Source organism: Trachypithecus francoisi, unplaced genomic scaffold (genome assembly GCF_009764315.1).
Source record: "Trachypithecus francoisi isolate TF-2019V2 unplaced genomic scaffold, Tfra_2.0 Lachesis_group0, whole genome shotgun sequence".
NCBI lineage: Eukaryota > Metazoa > Chordata > Mammalia > Primates > Cercopithecidae > Trachypithecus > Trachypithecus francoisi.
In genome coordinates, this window is record NW_022681453.1 from 14,697,220 (window position 1) to 14,723,957 (window position 26,738).

Sequence of the window (26,738 nt, forward strand, 5' to 3'; positions counted from 1 at the left end):
TATAACTAAAAAAGAAAAATATCTCAAACTCAGGTGATAACTTTGGAAGTCATCAAAGCCAGAGAGCCACATCTTAAAAAAACATAATACCAGGCTGGGCATGGTGGCACACACCTGTAGTCCCAGCTACTTGCAAGAGGCTGAGGCAGGAAGACTGCTTCAGCCCAGGCATTCTAGGATGTAATGAACTCTGTTTATACCACTGCACTTCAGCCTGGGCAATAGAGCAAGATCCTGTCTCTTAAAAAAACAAACCAACAAACCAAAAAATCAGATGCCAGCTTCCTATTCAAAGATGGTATTAATAACCTTCTTAATTTACAGTGTCTCTCTTTACCTAGAATGGTTCTTAATCTCACTGTTTTCACTTACCCAATTCCGTTCCAGTGCTCTCCAAAGCTGTCCTAAGTACTACTTTTCACAGATCACACCTCCTAGTTTCTCATCTCCTTAAGAAGTCTAAATCTCGGCCGGGCGCTGTGGCTCACACTTGTAATCCCAGCACTTTGGAAGGCCAAGGCGGGCAGATCATGAGATTAGGAGTTCGAGACCAGCCTGGCCAACACAGTAAAACCCTGCCTCTACTAAAAATACAAAAATTAGCTGGACATGGTGGCAGGTGCCTGTAATCCTAGCTATTTGGGAAGCTGAGGCAGGAGAATGGCTTGAACCCAGGAGGCAGAGGTTGCAGTGAGCCGAGATGGTGCTACTGCACTCCAGCCTGGGTAACACAGCTAGACTCCATCTTGGGAGGGGGGAAAAAAACAACTAAATCTCACCAGTAAACATTTCAGTATCAGTTGACTGGCATAATATGCTGTTGCTTTGTGTATGTTAGTATTGCTCTCTTATTGAGAATTTCTCTCATAGGACAAGGAAGAGTCTCAATAAACATTTACTGCTTTTTCTTTTTCTCATCTCATAAAAATGTGCTATGGGTTGTTTTACTCCCTCAGCAACTGAGTTAGGTTTCATAAGCCTTTCTCACGATTCTCCTTTGAGGTGGCCCAAAATCCCAAGTATTTGCAACATGGTTACTAATCTATAGCCAGGTATGAACATCTGTCAATGAGAAGCTAACATAACTCATTTGTACCACATGCTGGTAGAAAATGCAATATAATTAAATTAACTGCTCCAGCTCACAAGGTATTAGCACTACATCCTTTTATGAGGTACCATTATACAGTTGCATCTGGATCTACCCATGTCTATCTTGTTTTCTCCTGCAAACCCAGGATTCTTACCTAGTATAAATTTCCTTAAAATGTGACTCTTTCTTCACTATACCCTGATAAAACAAAAAAGGAATCATACCAACAGTTCACATTCTGACTCTGCATCTTAGAATATGTGAGGCAGACAAGTCATTCCATTTATTCAGGCTGATTTCCTAATATTATAAAAATGAGGGTAAAGTTAGATTACGTATTTCCTGAAGTGTTTCACAATCCTTCTGAATTTTTTTTCTTTTTTTTTTTTTGAGACGGAGTCTCACTCTGTCACCCAGGCTGGAGTGCAGCGGTGCAATTTCAGCTCACTGCAAGCTCGCCTTCCCAGGTTCACGCCATTCTCCTGCCTCAGCCTCCCGAGTAGCTGGGACTACAGGCGCCCGCCACCACGCCTGGCTAATTTTTTCTTTTTTTGTATTTTTAGTGAAGACAGCGTTTCACTGTGTCAGCCAGGATGGTCTCGATCTCTTGACCTCGTGATCCGCCCGCCTCGGCCTCCCAAAGTGCTGGGATTACAGGCGTGAGCCACCACGCCTGGCAATCCTTCTGAATGTTAAAGGTTCTAAGCTTTAATTGTTTGACATTAAGAAGTGGAAACCAGGCATGCATATATATATATATATATATATATAATATATATAATTATAAGCATTATATATTATAAGCATTTTCTTATTCTAGAAACCTGAGACTGAGAAGGAGGGTTCCACATGTGAAAGAGAGACTAAGGTCGGCAGAAAAGAGGCTACTCTCTGAAAAGATATAAATGTTCATTACAGATCATCCTCTGCATCTCATGGATGCAAAATATTTCTCCACAATATTTTGCAAATATCTAGCCACACCAGACTAGATATTTGCAAAATATTGTGAAGAAATGCTCATAGGTATTTAAGCTTTGCTTATGTTGCTACTAATAGTTTTAACTCAGTGATCCCAGAAAGCTAGCTTCTGATAATCAACCCTATAGTGGTGCCACTGGTTTTGCCAACCACTATTGCCCAGTCCTGCCTTCTTTTTTATAGGAAGAGTTCTTTGCAGCCCTAAGTAGAATGTGCAGCTATGAAGAGACTAAACCAGAGAATGGAACTAAAAATACTCGAAAGATAAACAGTGGTGCAAAGGATATCTCACAGGTCTTTAACCAAAAAGACTAAGATTATATAAAAAGGTATGCACACCAAAAATAAAAAGACAAAAAAAACTGTCACACTGGCTTCTTCATTCTATTTATAGTGGGTCAGTGGTGGAGGTACTCATGAAATCAATAACCACAATAAGTGATCCCATTCCTTGAATCTCTAAGTTTGCTGGAGGAAAGGAAAGAAATTCTTAAGGCTGGGCATAGTGGCTTATGTCTGTGATCCCAGCACTTTGGGAGGCTAAAACAGGAGGAGCACTTAAGGACAGGAGTTCAAGTCTAGCCTGGGTAACACAGCGAGACTCTGTCTCTACAAAAAATAAGTAAATAAATAAATAAATAAATAACCAGGCATGGTGGCACACACCTATAGTCTCAGCTACTCAAGAGGCAGAGGCAAGAGGATTGCCTGAGCCCAGGAGTTCGAGGCTGTAGTGAGAGCTATCATGGTGTCACCGTGCTTCAGCCTGCATGACACAGTAAGACACTGTCTCTAAAAAACAAATCAACAAAAAAGTTTGTTGGAAATGTAACTAAGTAGTAAAGTCCAGAAACCAGACTCCCATGGCCTCCCTGCTATCCATTCTGAAACAATGATTCTAACCTTTTCAGGGGTGACTGAGAATCTGATCAAAGTTTTGAATTTGTCTCAGAAAAGTAAATACAGTCAACCCTTGAACAACATGAGTTTGAACTGCATGAAAGTAGTCCACTTATATGTGGATTTTCTTCTGCCTGTGCCACCCAAGACAGCAAAACTAATCCCTCCTCTTCCTCCTCAGCCTGCTCAAGGTGAAGATAAGATGAAGACCTTTATGATGATCTATTTCCACTTAATGAAGAGTAAATATATTTTCTCTTATGATTTTCTTAATAACATTTTTATCTAGCTTACTTTAAGAATATAGTACACAATACACATAACATACAAAATATGGGGAGTTAAAAGTTATGTGGAATTTTGACTGCACAGGATCAGTATCTGTATCCCCTGTGTTGTTCAAGGGTCAACTGTGTACATACAGAATTTTACACGTAAACATCTTTTTTCCTTTTGGAGACAGGGCCTCACTTTGTTGCTCAGGCTGGAGTACAGTGGCACGATCACGGCTCACTGCAGCCTCAATTTCCTAGGCTCAGGTGATCCTTCTACCTCAACCTCCTGGTAATTAGGATTACAGGAACATGCCACTATATTTGGCTAATATTTTTGTATTTTTTGTAGAGACAGGGTATCACCATGTTGCCCAGGCTGGTCTCGAACTCTTGGGCTCAAGCAATCCACCTGCTTCAACTTCCCAAAGTGCTAGGATTACAGGTGTGAGCCACCCTGCCCAGCTGCATGTAAATATCTTGAGGTAAAGACCCTCCCAAAGACATCTAGAAGTATAGATTTAAGAATGTCTGCTCTATCTGGTGTGAAGGAAAAAAAAATCAAAACCACAATAATAGAAGAAAAAAAGACTAAATAAAAAAATAAAGAATGTCTGCTCTAGAGGACAAATGAATAGAAAAAAAGCTAGTAAAGACCGAGTTCAAGGAAGCAACAACAAAACAGTGTGAGAGACAGTTCCTTCGGCAAAACGTCATTAAGAATAAAAGCACAAGTTTCCAAACTTTTACGCCAAATATTTCATTTGCCTAGTTATATATTCTCTAGTTTCAAAAACAAAAACACTCAAGTTCTTATCAGTTACCTCTGCACATAACAAAAGAATATTTGTAAAGCCATCAACACAGAGTATCTCTGAATACCTACTTGTGTTCTCCTTTTCAGTTTGACTTTTCTTTGGAATTCGATATACCTCCTGCAAAAAATAAACCAGAGGGAGGGTTATCAGTGAGGGTGGAAATGGTGATTGCTTTGAAACTGATTGTTTTCACATGACAATAAAGAAATGGAAAGGAACAAGCTGGCACTTATTCTCTAAAATTTGACTTATATCTGGGCTTTAAATAAGAATATATCCTGGCCCCTTAAAAACAAGTAAAAAATATATAGCACAAATATATATATTTACATCTATCCAGCTTGTACAATCTCACTAGCAAAGTAGCATACTAAGTGACTGGGCAAGAATACGCTTCCTGACAATCTTTTTTTTTTTTTGAGATAGGGTCTCGCTCTGTCACCCAGGCTGAAGGGCGCTGCCATGATCTTGGCTCACTGCAACCTCTGCCTCCCAGGCACAAGCAATCCTTCCACCTCAGCCTCCCAAGTAGCTGGGACCACAGGCGGATGCCACCATCCCCAGTTAATTTTTTCTAATTTTGTAGAGATGGGGTTTCATCACATTGCCCGGGCTGGTCTCAAACTCCTGGGCTCAAGCAATCTGCTCAGCCTCCCAAAGTGGTGGGATTACAGGCGTAAGCCACCATCCATGCCTGGCCAAGTATTCACAATTCTAATGTGCACTTGCCATTTCTACTTACAGAAAGAAAAGGTTAGTAACTACCCAGTTATATAAAAACACTTCAGAAAAATTGTGTATGTAAAGACAACTCCTACTATTCAGTGTATTTTTCTAAAAATGCAAAACCAACATGACTAATGGCCAACATAATATTTACTTTTACATTGTGATTGTTATAAAAAACATAAAGGTTAAGCATTAGTTCACTGCTCCTCTTGATCACTGTACCAAAATTGATCCTGAGAAATGTGAACTGTTTTAAAGGCTTTTAAGTACCTTTTCTCGTTGTGTTATCTAAGGCCTAGAACCTATTTTGTTTTTTAACAGCTCTTCACTATTCCACAGTCCATCGAGTAACTATTGGGCACAATACTTTCTTATCCAGTCATCTTAAGTGGGCCAGTAACAAGCCCACACACTCGAAATGATACATAAGGTGATATCCTCCCTTCAGAGGAATCTCATGATATTAACCACACCTGTGTGGCCTCCTCTCCACAACTGTTGCTTCTAACAACATTTGTGAAAAATAATAAGCCACGTCACACAACTGAGGAAAGGTCATGATGTAATATTCAGTTGCCATTAAAAATGATCAATGTGGACTGTACAGATCCAGGGAAATCTATATAAATGAAAAAAATTTTTAAGCCTCCAATACTATATGCATGCTGACAAATTAATAAAGATGATGATTATAATTAATTATGCACTTATACTGTGTGCCAGGTATCATGCTGAACATTTCAAATACACTTTTTTTTTTTTGAGATGGAGTCTTGCTCTGTCATCCAGGCTGGGGTAAAGTGGCACAATCTCAGCTCACTGCAACCTCTGCCTCCTGGGTTCAAGCAATTCTCCTGCCTCAGCCTCCTGAGTAGCAGGGATTACAGGCACACACCACTGTGCCCAGCTAATTTTTGTATTTTAGTAGAGACAGGGTTTCACCATGTTAGCCAGGCTGGTCTCGAACCCCTGACCTCATGATCTGGCCTCTCAAAGTTCTGGGATTACAGGTGTAAGCCACCGTGCCCAGCCTATCTTTTTGTTTTGTTTTTTGAACGGCAGTCTCTGTTGCCCAGGCTGGAGTGCAGTGGTATGATCTCAGCTCATTGCAACCTCTGCCTCCCAGGTTCAAGTGATTCTTCTTAGCCTCCCCAGTAACCGGGATTACAGGCGCGTGCCACCATGCCTGGCTAATTTTTGTATTTTTAGTAGAGACGGGGTTTCATCATGTTGGCCAGCCTGGTCTCAAACTCCTGACCTCATGATCTGCCCACCTTGGCCTCCCAAAGTTCTGGAATTACAAATGTGAGCCACTGCACCCGGCCCTTCAAATATATTATCTTATTTGAGCTTCAAAACAACCCTATGAGGTAAGTACTATTACCTCAATTTTCCAAAAAGAAAACTTATTTAAAAAGCTTAGCAACCTGCCCAAGGTTATGATGCTACCAGACAGTCTAACTCGAGAGTACTTCTTCTGTGCTAGATGACACAGGACATGCCTAACAACATTATTTTGAGAAGGAGTACCATTTTGAGATTTATGTACAAATGTAGGTGACATCCTCCATCCCCTTAACCTCTCCTATGTAGGACTTTCATTAGAGCTGTGATTCTCTACCCTGGTTGTACAATTAAACCACCCAAGAAGCTTTCATGGAAATACCACCCAAGACAAAGTGAATCTAAATCTCTTTGATTTAGTGGGTGCCAGATATGCATATTTTTTAAAAGCTCCTCAGATGATTCTGATACACAGAGAAGGTTGAGAACTACTGAAGTACTGGCTATTCTTAACATCTTCACTCAACCCTTCCCACAAGAGAGAATCTGGGAGAAAAAACTAGGTAGGTCTGCCCTCAGCTAACAGACATCTGGGCTCTCTTTGCTCTTGATCTGCTTTTGCCTCTAGAGAAGGGGAAACATTCCCATCTGCTACTATGAGGGACATCTGAAGTTACTGAGTTGTCAATTTTAGCTGCGGGTAACACTGAATCAGGAATAAAGACAGGAAGGAGCAAGCTGGTTCTGTGTCTTACTCCTCTATCTGCCTCTCAGAGGGGTTACCAGACAGGAAAAAGTAAGAATGCCACCTATTACCATCTACCCACACTATAAGGGAAAAAAGGTATTCTGCTAATCTTAAGAAGCTTGGAAACAACATTTGCATTAGGTAATCTGTAAACCTAGGCACTCCAAAAAGACAGCAGGTTCATTCACAAAAGGTACTTAGAACTGATGTACTGAGGGTCCAACTAAGAATAACACAATTTTGACCTAGTTTATTTTGCATAGTATCTTGGCATCATACGCATTCATTACAAACATTTAAAGTAATTTATTACATAGGCCTCAAGTTGGGGACCCACTCTGTAGTGGCAGTTAATGTACCACCAGAAACGCTTCTCAAAGATAAATTCTTAGTTACATTCAAAAGTTTAGATCCACTACTAAGTTGAAAATGTATTCTGATGTTCACAAAATGATTACTACTGACTAATGACCAGGAGCTACTATTTACTATGTGCCTAATCATATGAGAAACAATTTCTATCAATATGTACCCAAGCACTTGGAGTCGCTAACTTGATCCTCCCTCTTTATATAGTCAAGGCTACATACAAAATTTAAGCTGGCAATGCAGATTACCTACTCTCTCCTCATTTTACATATTAAGAGTGGGATCCTGAAAATACAACTGAAGTTTTCCAAAGTCCCACAATATTGAAAGTTGAGAAGGAAGCAGCCACTTGAGGAACTTTGACATTTCTTAAGATCATTCTGTCTTGTGAATAAATAGTATTAGTCTCAGTGATACTTGAGTCTGTCTGGAATAATGTCACTTCCATAGGCCACAGAGTCTGTTACAGAAAATGTTTGTCTAAATTGGCTTCATTTACGTTAACCCTTAATGTAAAATCACCTTACTTTGTTAAACATTCCACTCAAGAGACTCGCATACTATAAGAGAACATTTCAAATGATAATTATATTATCTGCCAAACAAAGGAGAATAGGATAAGGACATTTTTCAGATCTATAAGGTCTCAAAATTTTATTTACTGGAAGAGAATACTGAACACAATGACTGTGGATGTTCTAAGATTTAATATTGTGTGTGTATGTGTGTGTATAGAGATGGGGTCTGGCTGTGTTGCCCAGGCTGGTCTCAAACTCCTGGCCTCAAGTGATCCTCCTGTCTTAGCCTCCCAAAGTGCTGGAAGCCATCATGTCCAGTTCAGTGGTGTGATCATGGCCCACTGCACCCTCAAACTCCCATGCTCAAGGGATGCTTCGATCTCAGCTTCCCAAGTAGCTGGCCTACAGGTGCGTGCCACTACGCCTGGTATGTTTGATATTCTGTAAGTTAGGAGACCATGGTTCTAGGACTGATCTTGCCCTCAGATAGTCCTAAAAGAATCTGCTTCCACACTCCATCTGATATTCCTTACATATTATCCTCTTATTTCTTTAGTGTCTAGGTGCAAATCTCAACTAACACACACAATTCACACACACTCAAGCTATAATTATTATGGGCCCATACTGTCTTATTCTTTGCTATATCTAGCACCAAGAACAGTGTCTGGAACATAATCAGCACTCAATTCCTTTCTGAATGGACCAACAAGTGAAATTCTACTACTAATTTATAGAAATCATCTACACAGTGCTACATGAACTCAAAGTACTGCATATACCCTATGCTTTTTATCACTATACCATCAATCACTTTTATCCCTGGAAAGAACTACTGTTCAAAGGCCTCACCTAGAGCCCAAAACATTTTGTATTTCCAGCGTTAGACTGATAAATATACATCCGAGATTCAGGAAACAGGCTAAAGCAAAAGATCACAATTTGGGGAAATTTAAGAAACAATTAAGAAACAATAACACACAGTGATACTGCTGGAGATTGCCAAGACAGAAAACATACAGAAAAAAATAAGCAAATAAAAGTAAAAGGTAGAGTCTTTAACTTGAAATAGTCATATTCCATATAGTATATTTTCTATTAATAAACACTTGAACAAGTTACCTACTACTACCAGGTCACATGGCTTATTTTACAATGTTTTCTTATGACAGGCTCAAAAAGTACTCATTGGAACAAACGCAGCACTTCATTAATACATCCCAAATAAACTCTAAAAATACACTATAGAAACAGGATTAAAACAAAATTATTAAATAATTTATAAGAAATCTTTTTCTGACAAAAAAAAAAAAAGTTACTACTGGTTTAGACTGTTCCTGAGCTAAACAACACTTACAAGAACAAAATAATGGCCGGGCGTGGTGGCTCACGCCTGTAATCCCAGTACTTTGGGAGGCCGAGGTGGGTGGATCACGATGTCAGGAGATCAAGACCATCCTGGCTAACATGGTGAAACCTCCTCTCTACTAAAAATACAAAAAATTAGCCGGGTGTGGTGGCGGGTGCCTGTAGTCCCAGCTACTTGGAAGGCTGAGTCAGGAGAATGGTGTGAATCTGGGAGGCGGAGCTTGCAATGAGCTGAGATCACACCACTGCACTTCAGCCAGGGCGACAGAGCGAGACTCCGTCTCAAAAAAAAGAAAAAAAAAGAACAAAATAATTTATAAGAGTAAGATTTCCACCTTTTGTCATATAGAGATCAGATTATCTGTTCTGTAATAACAGATTTATTTTTGAAAACTAAGACTAGATTTACTTATTCCTTGTTAACAAGCACAGATCAAATCTCGTATAGGCCAACCAAACCTGTTTTCCTAAATATTTTCCCAAATGACAGCAATACTGAGAAAGAGAAAAAAAGACTATGAGCAAGGCTGGGTGCAGAGGCTCACACCTGTAATCCCAACACTTTGGGAGGCCAAGGCAGGCAGATCGCTTGAGCCCAGGAGCCTGTGCAATATAGTAAGACCTCATCTACAGAAAAATGAAAACATTAGGGCCGGGCATGGTGGCTCATGCCTGTAATCCCAGCACTTTGGGAGGCTGAGGTGGGCGTATCATGAGGTCAGGAGATAGAGACCATCCTGGCTAACATGGTGAAACCCTGTCTCTACTAAAAAAATACAAGAAATCAGCAGGGCATGGTGGCGGGTGTCTAAGTAGTCCCAGCTACTCGGGAGGCTGAGGCAGGAGAATGGCGTGAACCTGGAAGGCGGAGCTTGCAGTGAGCCAAGATCTTGCCACTGAACTCCAGCCTGGGCGACAGAGCAAGACTCTGTCTCAAAAAAAAAAAAAAAGAAAAATGAAAAAATTAACTGGGCATGGCAGCCCATGCCTATAGTCCCAGCCACTCAGGAGGCTGAGGCAGGAGGAGCTCTTGAGCCCAGGAGTTTGAGGTTCCAGTAAGCTAAGATAGCACCACTGCACTCTAGCCTGGGTAACAGACTGACATTCCATCTCAAAAACAAAACAAAACAAAAACAAAAACAAAACAAATACTGTGAGTAAACTGCCACTTTCATAGCTAAAAGAACAGACAAAACCCAGCAGGAATGGATAAAAAGAAAATAGAAAAGCAAAGCTATGGAGCCCAGAAGTTCAGATGCCAACTTCAGGTAAAAGGCATTCTAGGAAAGAAGAAAATATTTTACAAAATTAAGCAGATAAATTTTCCAGAATTAAAGAAATATGAAATATTACTGAGTGATAAGGCTAAGAGGGCCAAAGGGAAAACAGAAGGATTATGACCTAGCAAGTATGCACCTGAGTAGAGGGGGAGTTCAAGTAGGTCAAAGAGATTTGATTGGAAAAACTGGAAAGAAAACTTAGAAGATACTATATACATGTCTGGAGGGTTTCATAAAATCACATACATGGGTAGGAAAGAGGAACAAAGAGTGAGAGGGAAAGAGGAAAAGGGGAATGAAATAATTTTGTTTATTCTTTTAAACCCCTGAAGAAACACTCTAACTTTTAATAGCAGGGCTCCCAGAAATGAAAGGTAACAAGATCTGTTCAGTTTTCAGCCACTAAGAGAAATGAATGAAGAATATGAACAAAGTTCTTAAAGTAGGAAATACAAACAGAAAGATGTTCAATACCTAATACGTAACAGAAAAATTAAATCAAAACTGCAATATTCCATTTTTGCCTATTAGTCTGACCAAGATAAAACTTGACAGTACTTGTGCTGCCCAGGGGTAGTGAAATTCTCATTCTTACGCATATACACTGCCAATGAGAGTTGAATTGATATAATAACTATGAAAAGCAATTTGGCCATACTTACCAAAATTACAAGTAACACAGACTATACCTCAACAATACTAATTTTTTAGTAATTTAGCCAACATGCATATTCCTACATGTCAATGTATGAAATGACTTCGGTAAAAATTACTTGTGCTAAGGCAAAGCAAGCAATCAACCTAAATGGCTATAATAGGAGAATGATTAAATAAATTATGGCGTATCTATACAGTAAAATAATATGTAGTTCTGAAAAATAAATTCTTTATAAATTGATATCAAGTAATCTTCACATTATTAAAAAGGAGCTGAATAATGCTGCCAATTTTATTTTAAAAAGTAAAATATATGCATAATATGCATAAATTATCTCTGGAAAGCTACACAAGAAACTGTTTGATTGCCTCCAGGAAATCAGATGGAAGCCAAGGGTAGGGAGGAAACATTTCACCGTATGTCTTTCATATTTTGCCTCATGTGCAGAAATGGCCTGTTTTTAAAACTAAAAAAGAAGAAAAAAAAGATAAAATGCCTCTGAAAAAGTCCTAGGCATAGTACCAAAGACTCTTGTGCATTATGGGTGTATTCTTGGTGAAGACCATAGCTACTCACAAGGCAACTTCTAAATGTTGTTCTTCAGTAAGTGCCATACCTAAAATGTCCTCCCAGTTCACGGCCTCTTTTTAAATTTGGTCCCCCAACCACCCTCTTTTCTAGCCTTACCCATCCTTCACTACCAAGCTAAGAGTAGGAGCCCTCCTGATATCCAAATCATCTAGAAAACACTTTTTGAACCACAGTTCATTCCTTTCTCAACCCACATATATATACATGCCTGTTAGAGAAACTGCTCATATTTATAGACCCTCACCCCAGAAATGCTATAGTCTCACATGTAATTTTAGAGGTTCTAAAAAATCTCCTGAAGTTCAATTATGTATCACAGATTAAAAATCTCTGCAGTAGGCTGGGCGCAGTGGCTCACGCCTGTAATCCCAGTACTTTGGGAGGCTGAGGCGGGTGGATCACGAGGTCAGGAGATCGAGACCATCCTGGCTAACACGGTGAAACCCCATCTTTACTAAAAATACAAAAATTAGCTGGGCATGGTGGTGGGTGCCTATAGTCCCAGCTATTCGGGAGGCTGAGGCAGGAGAATGGCGTGAACCCAGGAGGCGGACCTTGCAATGAGCCAAGATTGCGCCACTGCACTCCAGCCTGGGCGACAGAGCGAGACTCCATCTCTTAAAAAAAAAAAAAAAATTCTCTGCAGTATTAAAGGAAAAAGGATACTTGAACAAAACACTAAAATGGTTTTTATGATGTTAGAATAAATTCAGTATTATAGTTTCTAAATCAGAAGCAGATTAAGAATAATCTAAAAAGTATTTGCCAAAGATATACAATTGCATGAACTATTTCTCTGCCTAGACATAGTTATTTTTTGGACCAGAAAAGGGAGTGGAAGAAGAATACAGTATTTAAATCAGAAGACATGAGTCAATTGTCAGCTGTCACTTAAAAGCTAAGTTACAACCTCATGGGCCTGATTTCATTTTAAATCAGCTGATAAAAACCCCATCACTTAACTTCACAGGGTTGAAAAGATTACAATGTGCTCATGAAAATATTTTCTGACCATCTATCAAATAAAAAATACGTTCCAAGGATTCGAGAAGCAGTATGAAAGTATGAAGGTACCACAGAAAAAGATTGACTTTCTTCATATTTTCATTCACATATTTATGAAATGTGAAACTACATTACCAAGCTCTTCACAGGACACTGGGAAGACTCAAGTGACCAAGACATAAGCAGTCTCTTCCTTCATTCAAAGTACCACTATAAAATGTTATCTGCCTTTGACTGGAAAAGATGTTGTGAGAGCCTATACAAAGGGCAAAACAAACACTCTATCTTGGAGAAACAGGAAAGACTTTCGTGGGGGGGGAAAAGGAAGAAATTTAAATGAGAAGAGACATCCAAAACAAAAGAGTTTTCAGGAATGAGTGTATGTGTGTGAATATTAGCAGCAGAGGTCTACTGCCTGACTAGAATGGCTTGAGAGGAGACCGCAGAAATAAATGCAGACCACACCATGCCAGGCATGCGAGCCAAGTTAAGAAAAATGAACTTAATTTTAACAGTGTAATAGTAAACTACTTAAAAATTTTAAATAGGAAACTGAGATTAAGGGATTTGTACTTCCAAAAGATCACTCTAGCTACTGAATGTAGCACAGATTATAGGGGGCACATAGTAGTCACTCACTATTAGTAAGAAGTAATTTATAATAACCATTATTCCCAAGATGCCATAATAAAAGTAACTCTTACTACAAAGATTAAAAAATTGTCCATGCCTTTGAAGAAAGCAATTCCATGGTTTAGTGAGAGGAAACAAGCATCTACACAAGACATTTCAGTAATCAGTTAAGATTATTACAGTTGTATAGAAGTACAGAAAAGCACAAAGCATGAACTGCAACTCATTCAGAAAAAAAAAAAAAAAAAAAAAAGGTATTCCAAGCAAGGAGAACAGTATGTTCAAGGACATGAAGAGGTGAATATGTATGAGAAGACTGATGTGCCTCATGCACTGAGTATGTAAAGAGAAACTGCCTGCTAGGCAAGAAGTTGAGACAGACATGGAATTACTTTCTCTATCATACACTAAAGGCTTTGTTCTTGGAGTAATTGAGTCTCTGAGATGTTACTAGAGGTTCCTGTTAATCACATCTGTGTTTTTAAAATACTGTAGCGTAACGAAGGATAACATGAAAGGGGAAAAGAATGACAGCAAGAAGGATCAATGTTATAAAAGCGTAAGAAATGGCAGGAGACTGAATTAAAAGTGGCAAAGAAGAGATGTTGTGCCTTATTTATTTTTTAGAGACAGAATCCCACTGTGTCACCCTGGCTGGAGTGCAATGGTGCGATCTCAGCTCACTGTAACCCCTACCTCCGGAGTTCAAGCAATTCCCCCTCCTCAGCCTCCCGAGTAGCTGGGATTACAGGCACTGCCATCATGACCAGCTAATTTTTGTATTTCTTTAGAGACAGGGTTTCACCATGTTGGCCAGGCTGGTCTTGAACTGTTGACCTCAGGTGATCCACCTGCCTCGGCCTCCCAAAGTGCTGGGATTACAAGTGTGAGCCACTACGCCCGGCCTGCTGTGCCCTATTTAACATGGAGAACAAAATAAATCTCAGGTGCCCCAAGAAATATAACTTTTTAAGGGATAGGCAAAAGAAAAATGAACAATGAGAATTACAGAATGAATCTCAAAAGATTCAAAGGAGGGTATGGTATCAGATTAACAGATGGAAACAAATGATAGAGTGGTGAAGTACATTGTGTGTACATACATGTTAACTGATACACACACACGCAGGCATATTTTATACAATCTGCTGATGGGTCCTAGAAACAATGTCCCAGTATTGACAACTTCATCTAGAATCCAGATATTGGTTTCAAAAACATTTCCCAACACGAGGAACAAGAGCTTCTTGATGAAATGACCAATTCTAGGGCTAGAGAAGGGATAGTACAAGATGAGCCTGGAACAGCATATTGTAGCAAAAAGGTAAAAGAAAATAATGGAGATATGTCAGAATGACACAAAAGCCAACATGAAAGGGCTTCTACTGGCCAAATATGGGACAATGAAGGCATCGAGTAAATAATGAAGTTAATGGATCATAATCTATTGGTTAATACTATTTTACTATGAGTAAAATAGTATAAATCAATGAATGAACAAATAGGAGAATAAATAAATTTGCTTACAAAAGAATGTCCAAGAAACAAAGTAAAAAGAACAACGAATTAGAAAATCACCATTTGGCAACCACCATAGTAGTAAGTAATTCAAGCAAATCACTGGATGCTAAATCTAATGGATACATTTTATGAAAAATAGGATATTTACATATTTCCAAAGTTGCTCATATCTGATGCTTTTTAATTATAAAGGGAAAGATCGTAACTTTGCCCTGGAGAAGTCTGGCAGACTACGGCTTAATAGAGTGATCAAAGTTGACAATGCTAGTAATGGGACAATTCAGTACCATGTGAAGAACACTACTGTAATATTCCTGACAAAAAAAAATGTATACCTGAATCCAAACAAAGGAAAGTTTCAGACAAACCCAATGAGGGATATTCTACAAAAATTCAAAAGTACTTTAAAATGTGAACTTTATAAAAAATAAAGGCAGACTGAAGAACTATTTCAGAGTAAAGAGAACTGAGGAGACATACAACTCAATGTAATGCTTGCTCCCATATTAGATTCTCAGCCTTTTATTTATTTATTTATTTATGTATTTATTTAGCTATAAAGGCCATTATGTGATATGTGAACAACTGGCAAAATCTGAAAGAGGTCTGTTGATTAGATCATAGTATTTTATCACTGTAATTTGCTGATTTTGATAAGTACACTAAAGTTACACAGAAGAATATCCTTGGTTTTAGGAAATACACAATATCCAGGGGCATCATATCTATAACTTAGTTGTTGTTGTTTTCTTTTACTTTTTTTTTCGATAAAGTCTCACTCTGTCATCCAGGCTGGAGTGCAGTGGCACCATCATGGATCACTGAAGCCTCAACCTCCTGGGCTCAAGCAATCCTCCCACCTCAGCCTCCCAAGTGGCACTACAGGCACGTGCCACCATGCCTGGTTAATTTTTTACTTTTTGTAGAGATTGGGTTTTGCTATGTTGCCCAGCCTGGTCTTGAATTCCTGGGCTCAAACAATCTGACTGCCTCTGCTGTAACTTACTTTTTTAAAGTTCAGAAACAGAAAACAATAAAAAAAAAATTATGGTAAAATGTTAACACTGGGGAATCTCAGTGAAAAGTTTAGAGGAATTTTTCAATGAATTTTCTCTAGACTTGTCACTAGAATATGTACAAAATATTATTCTTGCAGTTTTTCATTAAGCCTGAAATTATATCATAATTAAAAGTTTAAAATATTAAGGAGAATGTATGTTTTCATTATGGTTACTGTAAGATTTATACTACCTACATCTATACTAAAACAGTCTCAAGTTTCTGACTGACTTGGTCACAGTCCTAAGGGAATAACAATATTCCTTAATGATCACTTCTAGCTTGGAAATTCTATAACGTATACACCCTCCCACCTCTCAAGATAGTTGTACATCCAAATCACTTCCTAAACAGCGTCAAGACTTTTTTTAAAAAACTAATTTCATGGGCAGCAATAGAAACATGATCATTATGTCTTTAGGGAAACAGAATTAAGAGCTCACCCAAAAGAGTAAAGTGAAAATGACTTCATTCAAAACCAGAATGTTTAGAGCAGCCAGATTCTGCACTTTATCTTTTAGATCAGGTGTTGGCAAACTTTTTCTGTAAAGGACAAGATAGTAAATATTTTAGGGTTTGTGGGCCATCCAGTCTCTGTCACAACTACTCAACTTACCACTGTAGTACAAAAGCAGCCATAGATGATAATACATAAACGAATGAACATGGCTGTGTTTCAAAGAAAATTTTATTTACAAAAACAGACAGTGGGGCAGATTTGGCCAACCCTTGATTTAGATGAAAGTATTTGTTTAAAAAATGGACCACTAATAAATTTTTGCCTTTTACCAAACAAGACATTTATTTAAAAATTTTAATGTAGATGTAGCTAAAACAGCATTCTTTAGGGGCAATTGTAATTTTGTTAAAGGATAAGTAATATTAATTCTTATGGATACAGAATAACCTTACTCTAGTAAGAATTCAAAAGTTATCACAGAAATCCAGGACACATAATTTCATTTTCAAATGTTGCACAGCAGATTTCACATAAAATATTAGTGATGGAGTGAAAATCCAAGCAGTGACTCAAAACTTCTCAGTTTAGGCAACTCTATGTTTTATTTTAACTTTTCATAGAGAGTTTTAATATGCAACTTTCTAGGGAAATACTTGATTTGCTAAATTAAAGATAATGTCTTGAGATAAAGATGAAATAAGAGAAGAATAAGAGTAGTCATTAGAAAGAGTTCAGCTTATCACATGGAGGTAATTTTGTCCCTAAATCATCTAAATCCAGATGCAAATGGAAATACCCAGACTTCATTTTAAGGAGAGATGCACATCCTATCATCTAAGTGTTTATAAGAGAGGCTCTGGAATCACTAACCATTACAATCTCTTGGTGTTTAATGGCAACTGAAATTGCCAAGTTCACAGGAATCTTACCTCCTCTTCTTATGATCCAAATGAATGAAGACATTCCAGTCAAGTTACACTTAGTCACCACTGGTAACCAGCTGTTTTGCCCTATGAAGTCTAGGGTATATTTTCAGCATGAGGGGTGATATGCAACAATTTCTTTTGCAAACAGAAATATATGCACATATCCCTGCTGAAAATGTAGCCTAGTAAATTTTCACATGAAAACAAATACATGCTCTCAAGTGGCAATGTGCTAGGTGATGCTTCTGGTTAAGGTCTACTTTAAGAGTCAAAATGTGTAAGCCTTGTGGAGTCAAGGCAGTGGTCCTGTGTATATAGGTATAGAAAAAATAGCTCACTTAATCCTTTCTCGCCAGGAGTAGGGATTTTCCCGGAACGACATCCATTGTCGGCAATGGACGCACCAAAATAACGCCGGCGCCAGTGAGTTAACCACCTCTGTCCTCTTTTCACCTATTATATTTTTCATGCATCATCCAACTTCCCAACCATCTTCCTGTTTCTTCACAGAATGCACGCTAGGTTCTCGTTTTTCTTCAGCACGAAGTTGGAAATGGAGTTGAGAAAAGGAGACACATGGTCAGCTGGTGATGTTAACAAGCTCCTTGCTGCCCTGAGAAGCTAGATGGAAATGGTTCAAGTTACAAGGGGGATCATCATCAGATCTGGGAGGACAAAGAGTAATTCATGAAGCTTCATTCCCTTCCCTCCCACCCTCTTTCATTTACTGATGATTCCTATAGTCTGCCATCACAGCAAAACCAAGATTAAGGAATCTGAAGCAATCCCTTTCTGTTCTTCACTCCATCCAGTGTGTAGAAAAGCCAAGCGAAACACATGTCCGCCAATGTTATGGTGGCCCCCAGTTGGTCGGGGAGACTTGAAATGGCCATAACCACATAACCACAATCTTACACCAATGCTTTTTAGTATGATCTTGGAATTAAAGATCAGCAACTAACACAGTGTTTGACAATAGGTGCCTAATAAAGGTAGGTTGAATAAGATATTTTCTTTTCAGCCAATGTCTACTCGAACACATAGGTGGAAGTCAGACAGAAGTAGTTAACTCTTTCAATGCCGGGATCGTATAGATATATAGTAATCACATCAAGTCAATGTGTTTCTCTAGAACATGTTCAAATTATGGATTCCTGATTTCAGACTTCTGGTTAAATGCTATCTATGTTTGTCTGGTTTTTCTAAGAACCACCATAATCAGAGTTTTGAAATCAGAGCCATAGTAAATGTTAATTAGAATGATGGATGAATTAAGAACCCCAGCACCAATGTGTAACAAAACATCACAGTTCACAGTCAAGTAAAAACATTTCTCAGTAATACAATTCTAGATGGGTAATGATTCCAGAGCAAACTAAAGTTTGAGGAAGAGAGGAGAATTTTACTTAATGGCTTCCTTGACACTAAGAATCAGGAAAAATCCAAAGTATGAAGGATAAGAAGTATATATTTTAAGTACAAATAAAGTTTTAAACCTCAAATCAAGAGGATCATCAAGCTACATAGTATTTTAAAATTGCTTTGATGTTTCAGATAGCAGTGGGGAAGATAAGAAAAATGGGAAGAAATAATTTTGTAGGACTCAAATGTGTGTCCAGAATGTGAGTTTAAATTACCACGGTTACATCTAATTGGGTTAAGTATATCCTAGAGAGTAATTCATACCATTACAATTACAGAAACCAACTATCATACAGAGAAACAAGAATATTTACTTTTTCCAGATTTTAAGACAGTTTTACAATGATTACATCTTAGCAGTTTTAAAAAATAATGTCAACCAGAGACTTCTCCAGCAAAAGTAAACTACTGGTCTATAACCCTACTTATTCTCCTTCCATAAAACTACAGCTGTGAAGGCCTCTTTTGTGTCCATCTGTGTACTTGTCTTCATCTCCACCTTCTTAATTGAGCTTCTTTACAGGCTCCAACTAGGAGCCCCCAAACACAAGAGGGACTCCTTTTAGGGACTCCTGTGCTGTCACAAAGCAGGCCTTAAATAAAATCCATCAAGTGACTATCCCAACACTTCTTTCAATTAACTGCAATTCTGATTCCTGCAGTTCACATATTGACTTCATAAGTAGATTTACAATGAACCCTTCCTTTCATATTTAGAAAAAGGCCTGATTTCCTAAGACATAATAAGGCTGAGTTTATACTGAATTGTAAGTGATGAAAGTAACATGAGTAAGAGCTCAAATGGGTAAACAAGAGCTGAAACCACAACATACTTAAAGAAGGGTCTCAACACAGCAAATGAGGAAGCACAGTACACAACCACCAACTACTCATTTTGCTCAGTGTTTAAGGCCAGTTTCATTGGGTCAAAACACAGGATTTAATGGAGCGAGCTTTGTCATCATAATTAGGGGCAGGGAGGATTCAGGTGTTCATCTTGCTGCAAATAAGTCAGGATTGTTGGTTTATTTGGTTGCTTCATCTCTGGCAGAAGAAAGGAGGAACAGAAAAATAGAAGCTAGTAAGTAACCTGTTCCCATAGGGTCCTCAAGACATGGATCCCAAGTCCAGATCACTTACAAATGAAATGTACCATACCTCTCCTAAGTTTATCCTGTTATTCATTCTAGTGTTTATCCAAGACTCAGTCTGGGTTTTCTGCAAAGCAAACCCTGCACACATCTTGCTAGACTCTTCAACAAGAGATTATGTGTATAATAGGCATAAGAGTTCCAGATCTATCTTTCCTCTTTTGTCCAAAGAAATAGGCATTTAAAAGCAGGCCCATTTCAGAAACAATAATAGAAGTGAATACCAACTAGTTCCATAAAGTTGTTTTTCTAAAATACAAATTTACATTCAATCATTTTTAATAAGCTGCTAAGTTACCTTAGTTTTCCAATTTATTTTTAATTTTCCATTAATACAATTGATTTCCAATAAATTTAAACACTAATTTTTTCTCATTACAAATAGAATCCTAAGTTTGCTACTCAAATGATTTTTGTTTTTAATGTGAAAAGCACTTAAATGACTGAACTCACTATTGTGATATACTTTTCTAAGTGAGAGAAAAGAAGACATTTGTATATTAGTTTGGCTAATATGACTCTTGCCACGGTTTAGAGGATGTTTGAGACACTTACACAGTAAGAGAGACAGTATTCCACTTTTCAGAAATATGCATGGCTAAAAAAGTAGTTAATTTTGCTTAGTTTTGTAGAACTCTAAACCCGAGTAATTCAAGTTGAAATGAACAAAAGATGCTTCCTTACCTTTAGGTCTTTCCAACTGTCCAGGAGTTTGGTGGCCAAATCACTTATATCCACTGTTTTATCTGGCTGTTCTTGGCTCCTTTCACTCTCCACATCAGACACACCCTCCTCTTCATCTTGGGATGGTGTTTCTTCATTAATAGGTTCTTCTAGTTTTGTGCCATTGCTCTCTTTGGGCTCTATTTCAGTGTCAGCTTCTGGTTCAGACATAGGTAGCTTACTAGCCTCTATGTTGGTTTCACTCTCAAGTTTGCATTCAGGCAGCTGTTGTGGGAGTAGCTGTTGTGACTGCAACTCTTCCTCTTCCTCTCCAGGAACATTTTCTAATTGATCAAGATCCTCTTTGCCATCCTTGCCTTCTAGCTCACTGGTTGCATCAGAGATTGCACTGTCCATGCTATTTTCACTTATAATTTTCAGTCTGCGAAACATGAGTTTCTTGGGAGTGTCTGTGTCGGCGTCTGTGCTCAGCTTGGTGGAAGGATCAGGTGTGTTGAGTGGTGTGTGAGCACGCGATGTATTCTCACTAGAATACCCATCTCCTTCACTCAACGGAGGGACAGCAGTCTTAGTCTGAGACCAGCGTTGAATAATTGGAAGTACTTTGCTTTCCTCCAACATATTTTTAGTAGGAATGGGCAAGTGTTCCAAAGTCTTTATAATCTGATTAAACATAAAAAAAAATTACATCACTTTGTACAGTTAACTTTTTTTTTTTTTTTTGGAGACAGAGTCTCACTCTGTCACCCAGGCTCAAATGCAATGGCATGATCTTGGCTCACTGCAACCTCTGCCTCCTGGGTTCAAGCAATTCTCCTGTCTCAGCCTACCAAGTAGCTGGGAGTACAGGCGCTTGCCGCTACACCTGGCTAATCTTTTGTATTTTTAGTAGAGATGGGGTTTCACCATGTTGGCCAGGCTGGTCTCAAACTCCTGACCTCAAGTGATCCACCCACCTCAGCCTCCCAAAATGCTGGGATTATCAGCATGAGCCACTGCACCTGGCTACAGTTGACTTTGCTTTTGTTTTTGTTTGTTTTTTTGAGACAGAGTTTCGCTCTTGTTGCCCAAGCTGGAGTGTAATGATGTGATCTTGACTCACTGCAACCTCTGGCTCCCTGGTTCAAGCAATTCTCCTGTCTCAGCCTCCTGAGGAGCTGGGATTACAGGGATGCACCAACATGCACAGCTAATTTTTTTTGCTTTTATTTTTTTTTTTTTTTAGTAGAGACGGTGTTTCTCTATGTTGGTCAGGCTGGTCTTGAACTCCTGACCTTAGGTGATCTGCCCGCCTCAGCTTCCCAAAGTGCTGGGATTACAGGCGTGAGCCACAGCACCCGGCCTACGTTTGACTTTTTCAATCTCTAGATGGGACTCAGATTATTTCTACAAGAGTAGTGCAGTTTTGCTACTGCTTTATTAAGACCTACATCTCTGTAAACACAAGCATACTTAAAAATCAGAATATTGCTTTCTTTAAGAAAGAAAAACTTTTAATAAGGCTGATCAGCAAGAATAAAATGTGGAGCAACATCACAACATCAAATAGGACTGATCAATATCCTCTACCAGTAGTTCTTTTTTTTTTGTTTTTTTTTTTGTTTGTTTTTTTTTTTTTTTTGAGACGGAGTCTCGCTCTGTCGTCCGGGCTGGAGTGCAGTGGCTGGATCTCAGCTCACTGCAAGCTCCGCCTCCCGGGTTCATGCCATTCTCCTGCCTCAGCCTCCCGAGTAGCTGGGACTACAGGCGCCCGCCACCTCGCCCGGCTAATTTTTTGTATTTTTTAGTAGAGACGGGGTTTCACCATGTTAGCCAGGATGGTCTCGATCTCCTGACCTCGTGATCCGCCCGTCTCGGCCTCCCAAAGTGCTGGGATTACAGGCTTGAGCCACCGCACCCGGCCTACCAGTAGTTCTTAAACCTGGGTAGCTTTTTAAGCATATACACTACTGGACCAGTCCTGGGTATTTTTTCTTAAAAAGTTCACCAAGTGCCTGCGATATAGACTTGGGAGCTATGTAATAACATATTTAAATGACGTCTGTCATACACACAAAAATGCAGACATCTCTTTAGCTTTTGATAAATAGCTATCTAGCAAAGAGAGACCCTCTCCTCATTCTTAGACAACCTCACCCATTCTGAAATCCAAGAATTTTTTCTGAAGTATTCTTCAATGTAGTTCCACAGAAACCCCAAGGCTTCCTCAATTTCCTCAAGTCAAATCTCCTGGGAGAAGGACGGAGGCAAGAACAAGTACTTATCTGCCCATTCCTTTTTGTTTGTTTTTAAAAGTCTTTTATTAAATAAAAGACTTTGGGATTATATTACAAATTAGAAAGTTAGAAAATATTATTAATTTCATAGAAAGGTAAAGACATCATTACTCCACTAACAATGCTGTCAATGAACCTTTACTTAGATCTTTTAAAACACTTATTTTTTCCTCAAATGTTTATACTCTTGTTATGCAGAATTCAGATCTTTACCAATTCCTTAGGCCCCACAGTTCAAATTTTACATAACTTCTCATCTTTTTAAAACTCTGGTTTTAACAACAAACTGGATCTTTCACTTAACTATGTTGTTGTTGTGATTATATCTTGCTCTTGTAGTTCCGTTATGTAGTACAACTTTAAAAAGACACTATAGGAAAACCAAGGGACATACTACTAACAAGGTGAATGTACGGTTAGATAGTTACAGGAATGATACTGAGATGAAAAAATTATTTGATAATTTAATAGCAGTGATACAGTGCTAAATTCATAATTACTGATATTATCACATACCCACAACCTAGGCAATCAATATAGTGGTTTTAAGAAACAAGCAAGCTAAATGTGAACTGACCTCTTCCTGAAGCTTCTGGTTACTTTCCCGGCCGTCACCTAGCTCTGCCATCCAGATCCACAACAAAGACAGCCCATGACGTTCCAGAAAGGACTTCAGGCAGGACTGTGAGTGTGTGTTCTTTCATGGGGGAAGGGAGACAGGATGCAGAGTATTGGGAGGCAATACCAGAATATTACAAAGAGCCCGAGGAGAGTTCACGTATATATTACACACTATAGAGTACATTCACAAAAACAACCTAGAAACTCTGTTTTCATTAGCCTAAATGAAACTCTACAACAAATGCTTTAAACAGATTATAATCTTCTCTGATACACAAAATACAGCCAGTCAACTGGGATTTTACTAATGTAGAAAATTACATAACTATTAATAAGTCCTTTATAATGAAAATTCTGAACTAAGAAAAAATTGCATGTACCTTTTTAAATAAAAATAAAACCATAAAAATTAATCATTAAATAATTCTTTCTTCTCTCCCTTTCAGATGATTGTTGAAAAGACCTCTTTTTCCTGTTTTGTTTTTTAATCATCATGGTTTTTTTAAACCGTGGCTTATGACTATAATCCCAGCAATTCGGAAGGTGGAAGAGGGAGGGACTGGTTGAGGCCAGGAGTTCAAGACCAGCCTGGGCAAAATAGCAAGACCCTTATCTCTATAAAAATATAAAAATAAAAATTAGCTGGATGTGGTGGTGTGTGCCTGTAGTCCTAGCTACCAGGCAACTGAGGCAGGAGGATCACTTGAGCCCAGGAGTTCCAAGGCTGCAGTGAGCTATGATTCCAGCCTGGGCAACAAAGTGCGCAACTGCATTCCAGCCTGGGCAACAAAGCAAGACCCTTAAAAAAAAAAAAAAAAATCATTTTGTGTTATCTAACATCTTGTGGCATACTTAATAAACTGGTGTAAAAAAGAGTACTGTTAATATTTCATGCTTTGAGATCATGTAGTACAAATGGCTTTGGTATGCTAATAATTGGAGGGTAAAAGGCTATGACAAGTGTGATGAATTATTACATTTAAAAAAAAAAAAAGCCACCACATTCTTTGAATATAGACAGAAAGCAAACCAGGTCTATTAATGCCATGGTCCCCAACCTTTTTGGAACCAGGAACCAGTTTCATGGAAGATAATTTTTCAACGAACTGGGTGGGGGATGGATTCAGGATGAAACTGTTCCACCTCAAATCATCAGGCATTAGATTCTCATAAGGAGTGTACAACCTAGATCTCTCGCATGTGCAGCTGACAATAGGGTTCATGCTCCTATGAGAATCGAATGCCACTGCTAATCTGACAACAGGTGGAGCTCGGGCAGTAATGCTCACTCAACTCCTACTGTGTGGCCCCATTCCGAACCAGCCCATGGCCCGGGGATTGGGGATCCTTGTACTAATAGATAAAATGATACTGAACCCTTTAGTCATTTTAAATAATATGGTACAAGCTTTGAAAGTCATATACAACTCACACAACCATTTAAAAAATAAGATTGGCCGGCCAAACTCACACATCCATTTAAAAAATAAGATTGGCCGGCCAAGGTGGCTCACGCCTGTAATCCCAGCATTTTGGGAGGCTGAGATGGGTGGATCATCTGAGGTCAGGATTTCAACACCAGCCTGGCCAACACAGTGAAATCCCATCTCTAATAAGAAAATACAAAAATTAGCTGGGAGTGGTGGCTGGCGCCTGTAATCCCATCTACTCAGGACGCTGGGGCAGGAGAATTGCTTGCACCCAGGAGACAGAGGTTGCAGTGAACTGAGACTGCACCACTGTACTCCAGCGTGGATGACATAACAAGACTCCATCTAAACAAACAAATAAATAAGACTAACTCTCATCAGAATTATTCCTTCTTCATTCATCTTCATTCATTCATTCCCACCCCAAAACCAGAAATAAAAAATAAACATTAAAGTGTTCACCTGTATGAGTTCCAGACAGGTAAGTTTCTGCTCCAAAGTTTCAATTCTAACCATTAGCCGGCATAAGCTGAGCACCTGGTTTTTATCAGAGAGACCCTCACCATTTTCCATCAGAGCTTCTAGCTCTCCATCCACCTACCACAGCAAATAAAAATACCTTTTTATAAAACAACAACAACAAAAAGCCAAAAAGTTGCTCAACCTTATCAATTATCAGGAAAACACAAATTAAGACCAAATTGGGACACCATGGTATTAGACTGAGGGAAAAAATTAAGAAAGCTGATAATATTAAGTCTACTGTTGATGAAAGCATAAAGTGGTATAATACATTTGAAATGCATTTCATTCACTCATCAAACACATATCAAGAACTTATTATGAGTCAAGTATAATTCTAGGTGGAGATCTGCAATGAGCCAAAACAGAAAAACCTGCCTTTATGGGAGACCCCATAAACAAATTATATTAAACTAAAAGGACTTCAGAGATCCTTTATGGTTCATAAATATGATGACTGGGTTTTCACACTGCTGTGTGAGATATATCTCCCTCAAACTTATATAAGTTATACATTATAATATATAATGACCTTTTTATGATGACAGCATATGAATGACCCAGCTGATGGGGCAGAGTGCTTCAGAAAAAAATAAAGCATTAGCCTGAAAAATAAAATAATTGTATCCCCATCCACAGAAATTCTACTTATCAGAACAAACTGTAGAGAAATTCTGCACATGTGTACCTGAAGATTCCTAAGAATGTTCATTGAAGCAACACTTATACTAGCAAAAAATTGCCAACAACCCAAATATCTGTATAAGTTTGATAACCGGCCATGTTCACGCAATGAAATATAATACCACAGTGAAAGGAATCAAGTAAAGCCAAATGCAACAACATCCATCAATCTTAAAAATATGTCATTAAGGGCCGGGCGCGGTGGCTCAAGCCTGTAATCCCAGCACTTTGGGAGGCCGAGACGGGCGGATCACGAGGTCAGGAGATCGAGACCATCCTGGCTAACACGGTGAAACCCCGTCTCTACTAAAAAATACAAAAAAATTAGCCGGGCGAGGTGGCGGACGCCTGTAGTCCCAGCTACTCGGGAGGCTGAGGCAGGAGAATGGCGTGAACCCGGGAGGCAGAGCTTGCAGTGAGCTGAGATCCGGCCACTGCACTCCAGCCTGGGCAACAGAGCGAGACTCCGTCTCAAAAAAAAAAAAAAAAAAAAATATGTCATTAAGAAAAAGCAAGTTCCAAAGAATTACATGCTATATGAATCCATTTTTATGTACCTCAAAGCTGAACTTTTTAGGGATACATATGTGAAAAACTGCTTTTAAACAGGCAAGGATGACCAGGCATTATGGCTCACACTTGTAATCCCAGCACTTTGAAAGGCTGAGGCAGGAGGATCACTTGAGCTCAGGAGTTTAAGATCAGCCTGGGCAACACAGCCAGACTTCATCTCTA

The 26,738-nt window shown here is 38.8% G+C and overlaps 1 protein-coding gene and 1 pseudogene across 11 annotated transcripts in view; one reads left to right on the forward strand and one right to left on the reverse strand.

Moving 5' to 3' along the window:
* SETD2 (SET domain containing 2, histone lysine methyltransferase) overlaps positions 1-26,738 on the reverse strand; it is a 150,263-nt gene that overhangs the window by 45,483 nt on the left and 78,042 nt on the right. For 2 of the 11 annotated variants that reach the window (XR_004435802.1, XR_004435800.1), the window contains exons 10-14: positions 25,260-25,394; positions 23,324-23,443; positions 20,471-21,133; positions 17,667-17,834; positions 4,133-4,181 (exon numbers count right to left, since the gene is read on the reverse strand). Coding sequence is in view for 2 of the 11 variants with exons in the window: in XM_033205307.1 (XP_033061198.1) it covers positions 4,133-4,181; positions 20,471-21,133; positions 23,324-23,443; positions 25,260-25,394 (967 nt within the window). In the remaining 9 variants the exon portion in view is untranslated. Of the gene's footprint in view, positions 1-1,339; positions 1,394-4,132; positions 4,182-16,270; positions 16,371-17,551; positions 17,835-20,470; positions 21,134-23,323; positions 23,444-25,259; positions 25,395-26,738 lie in introns of those variants that run through there. The other 9 variants (XR_004435791.1, XR_004435793.1, XR_004435797.1 and 6 more) reach the window with 6 other exon arrangements.
* On the forward strand, positions 25,750-25,889 carry LOC117084746 (annotated as a pseudogene).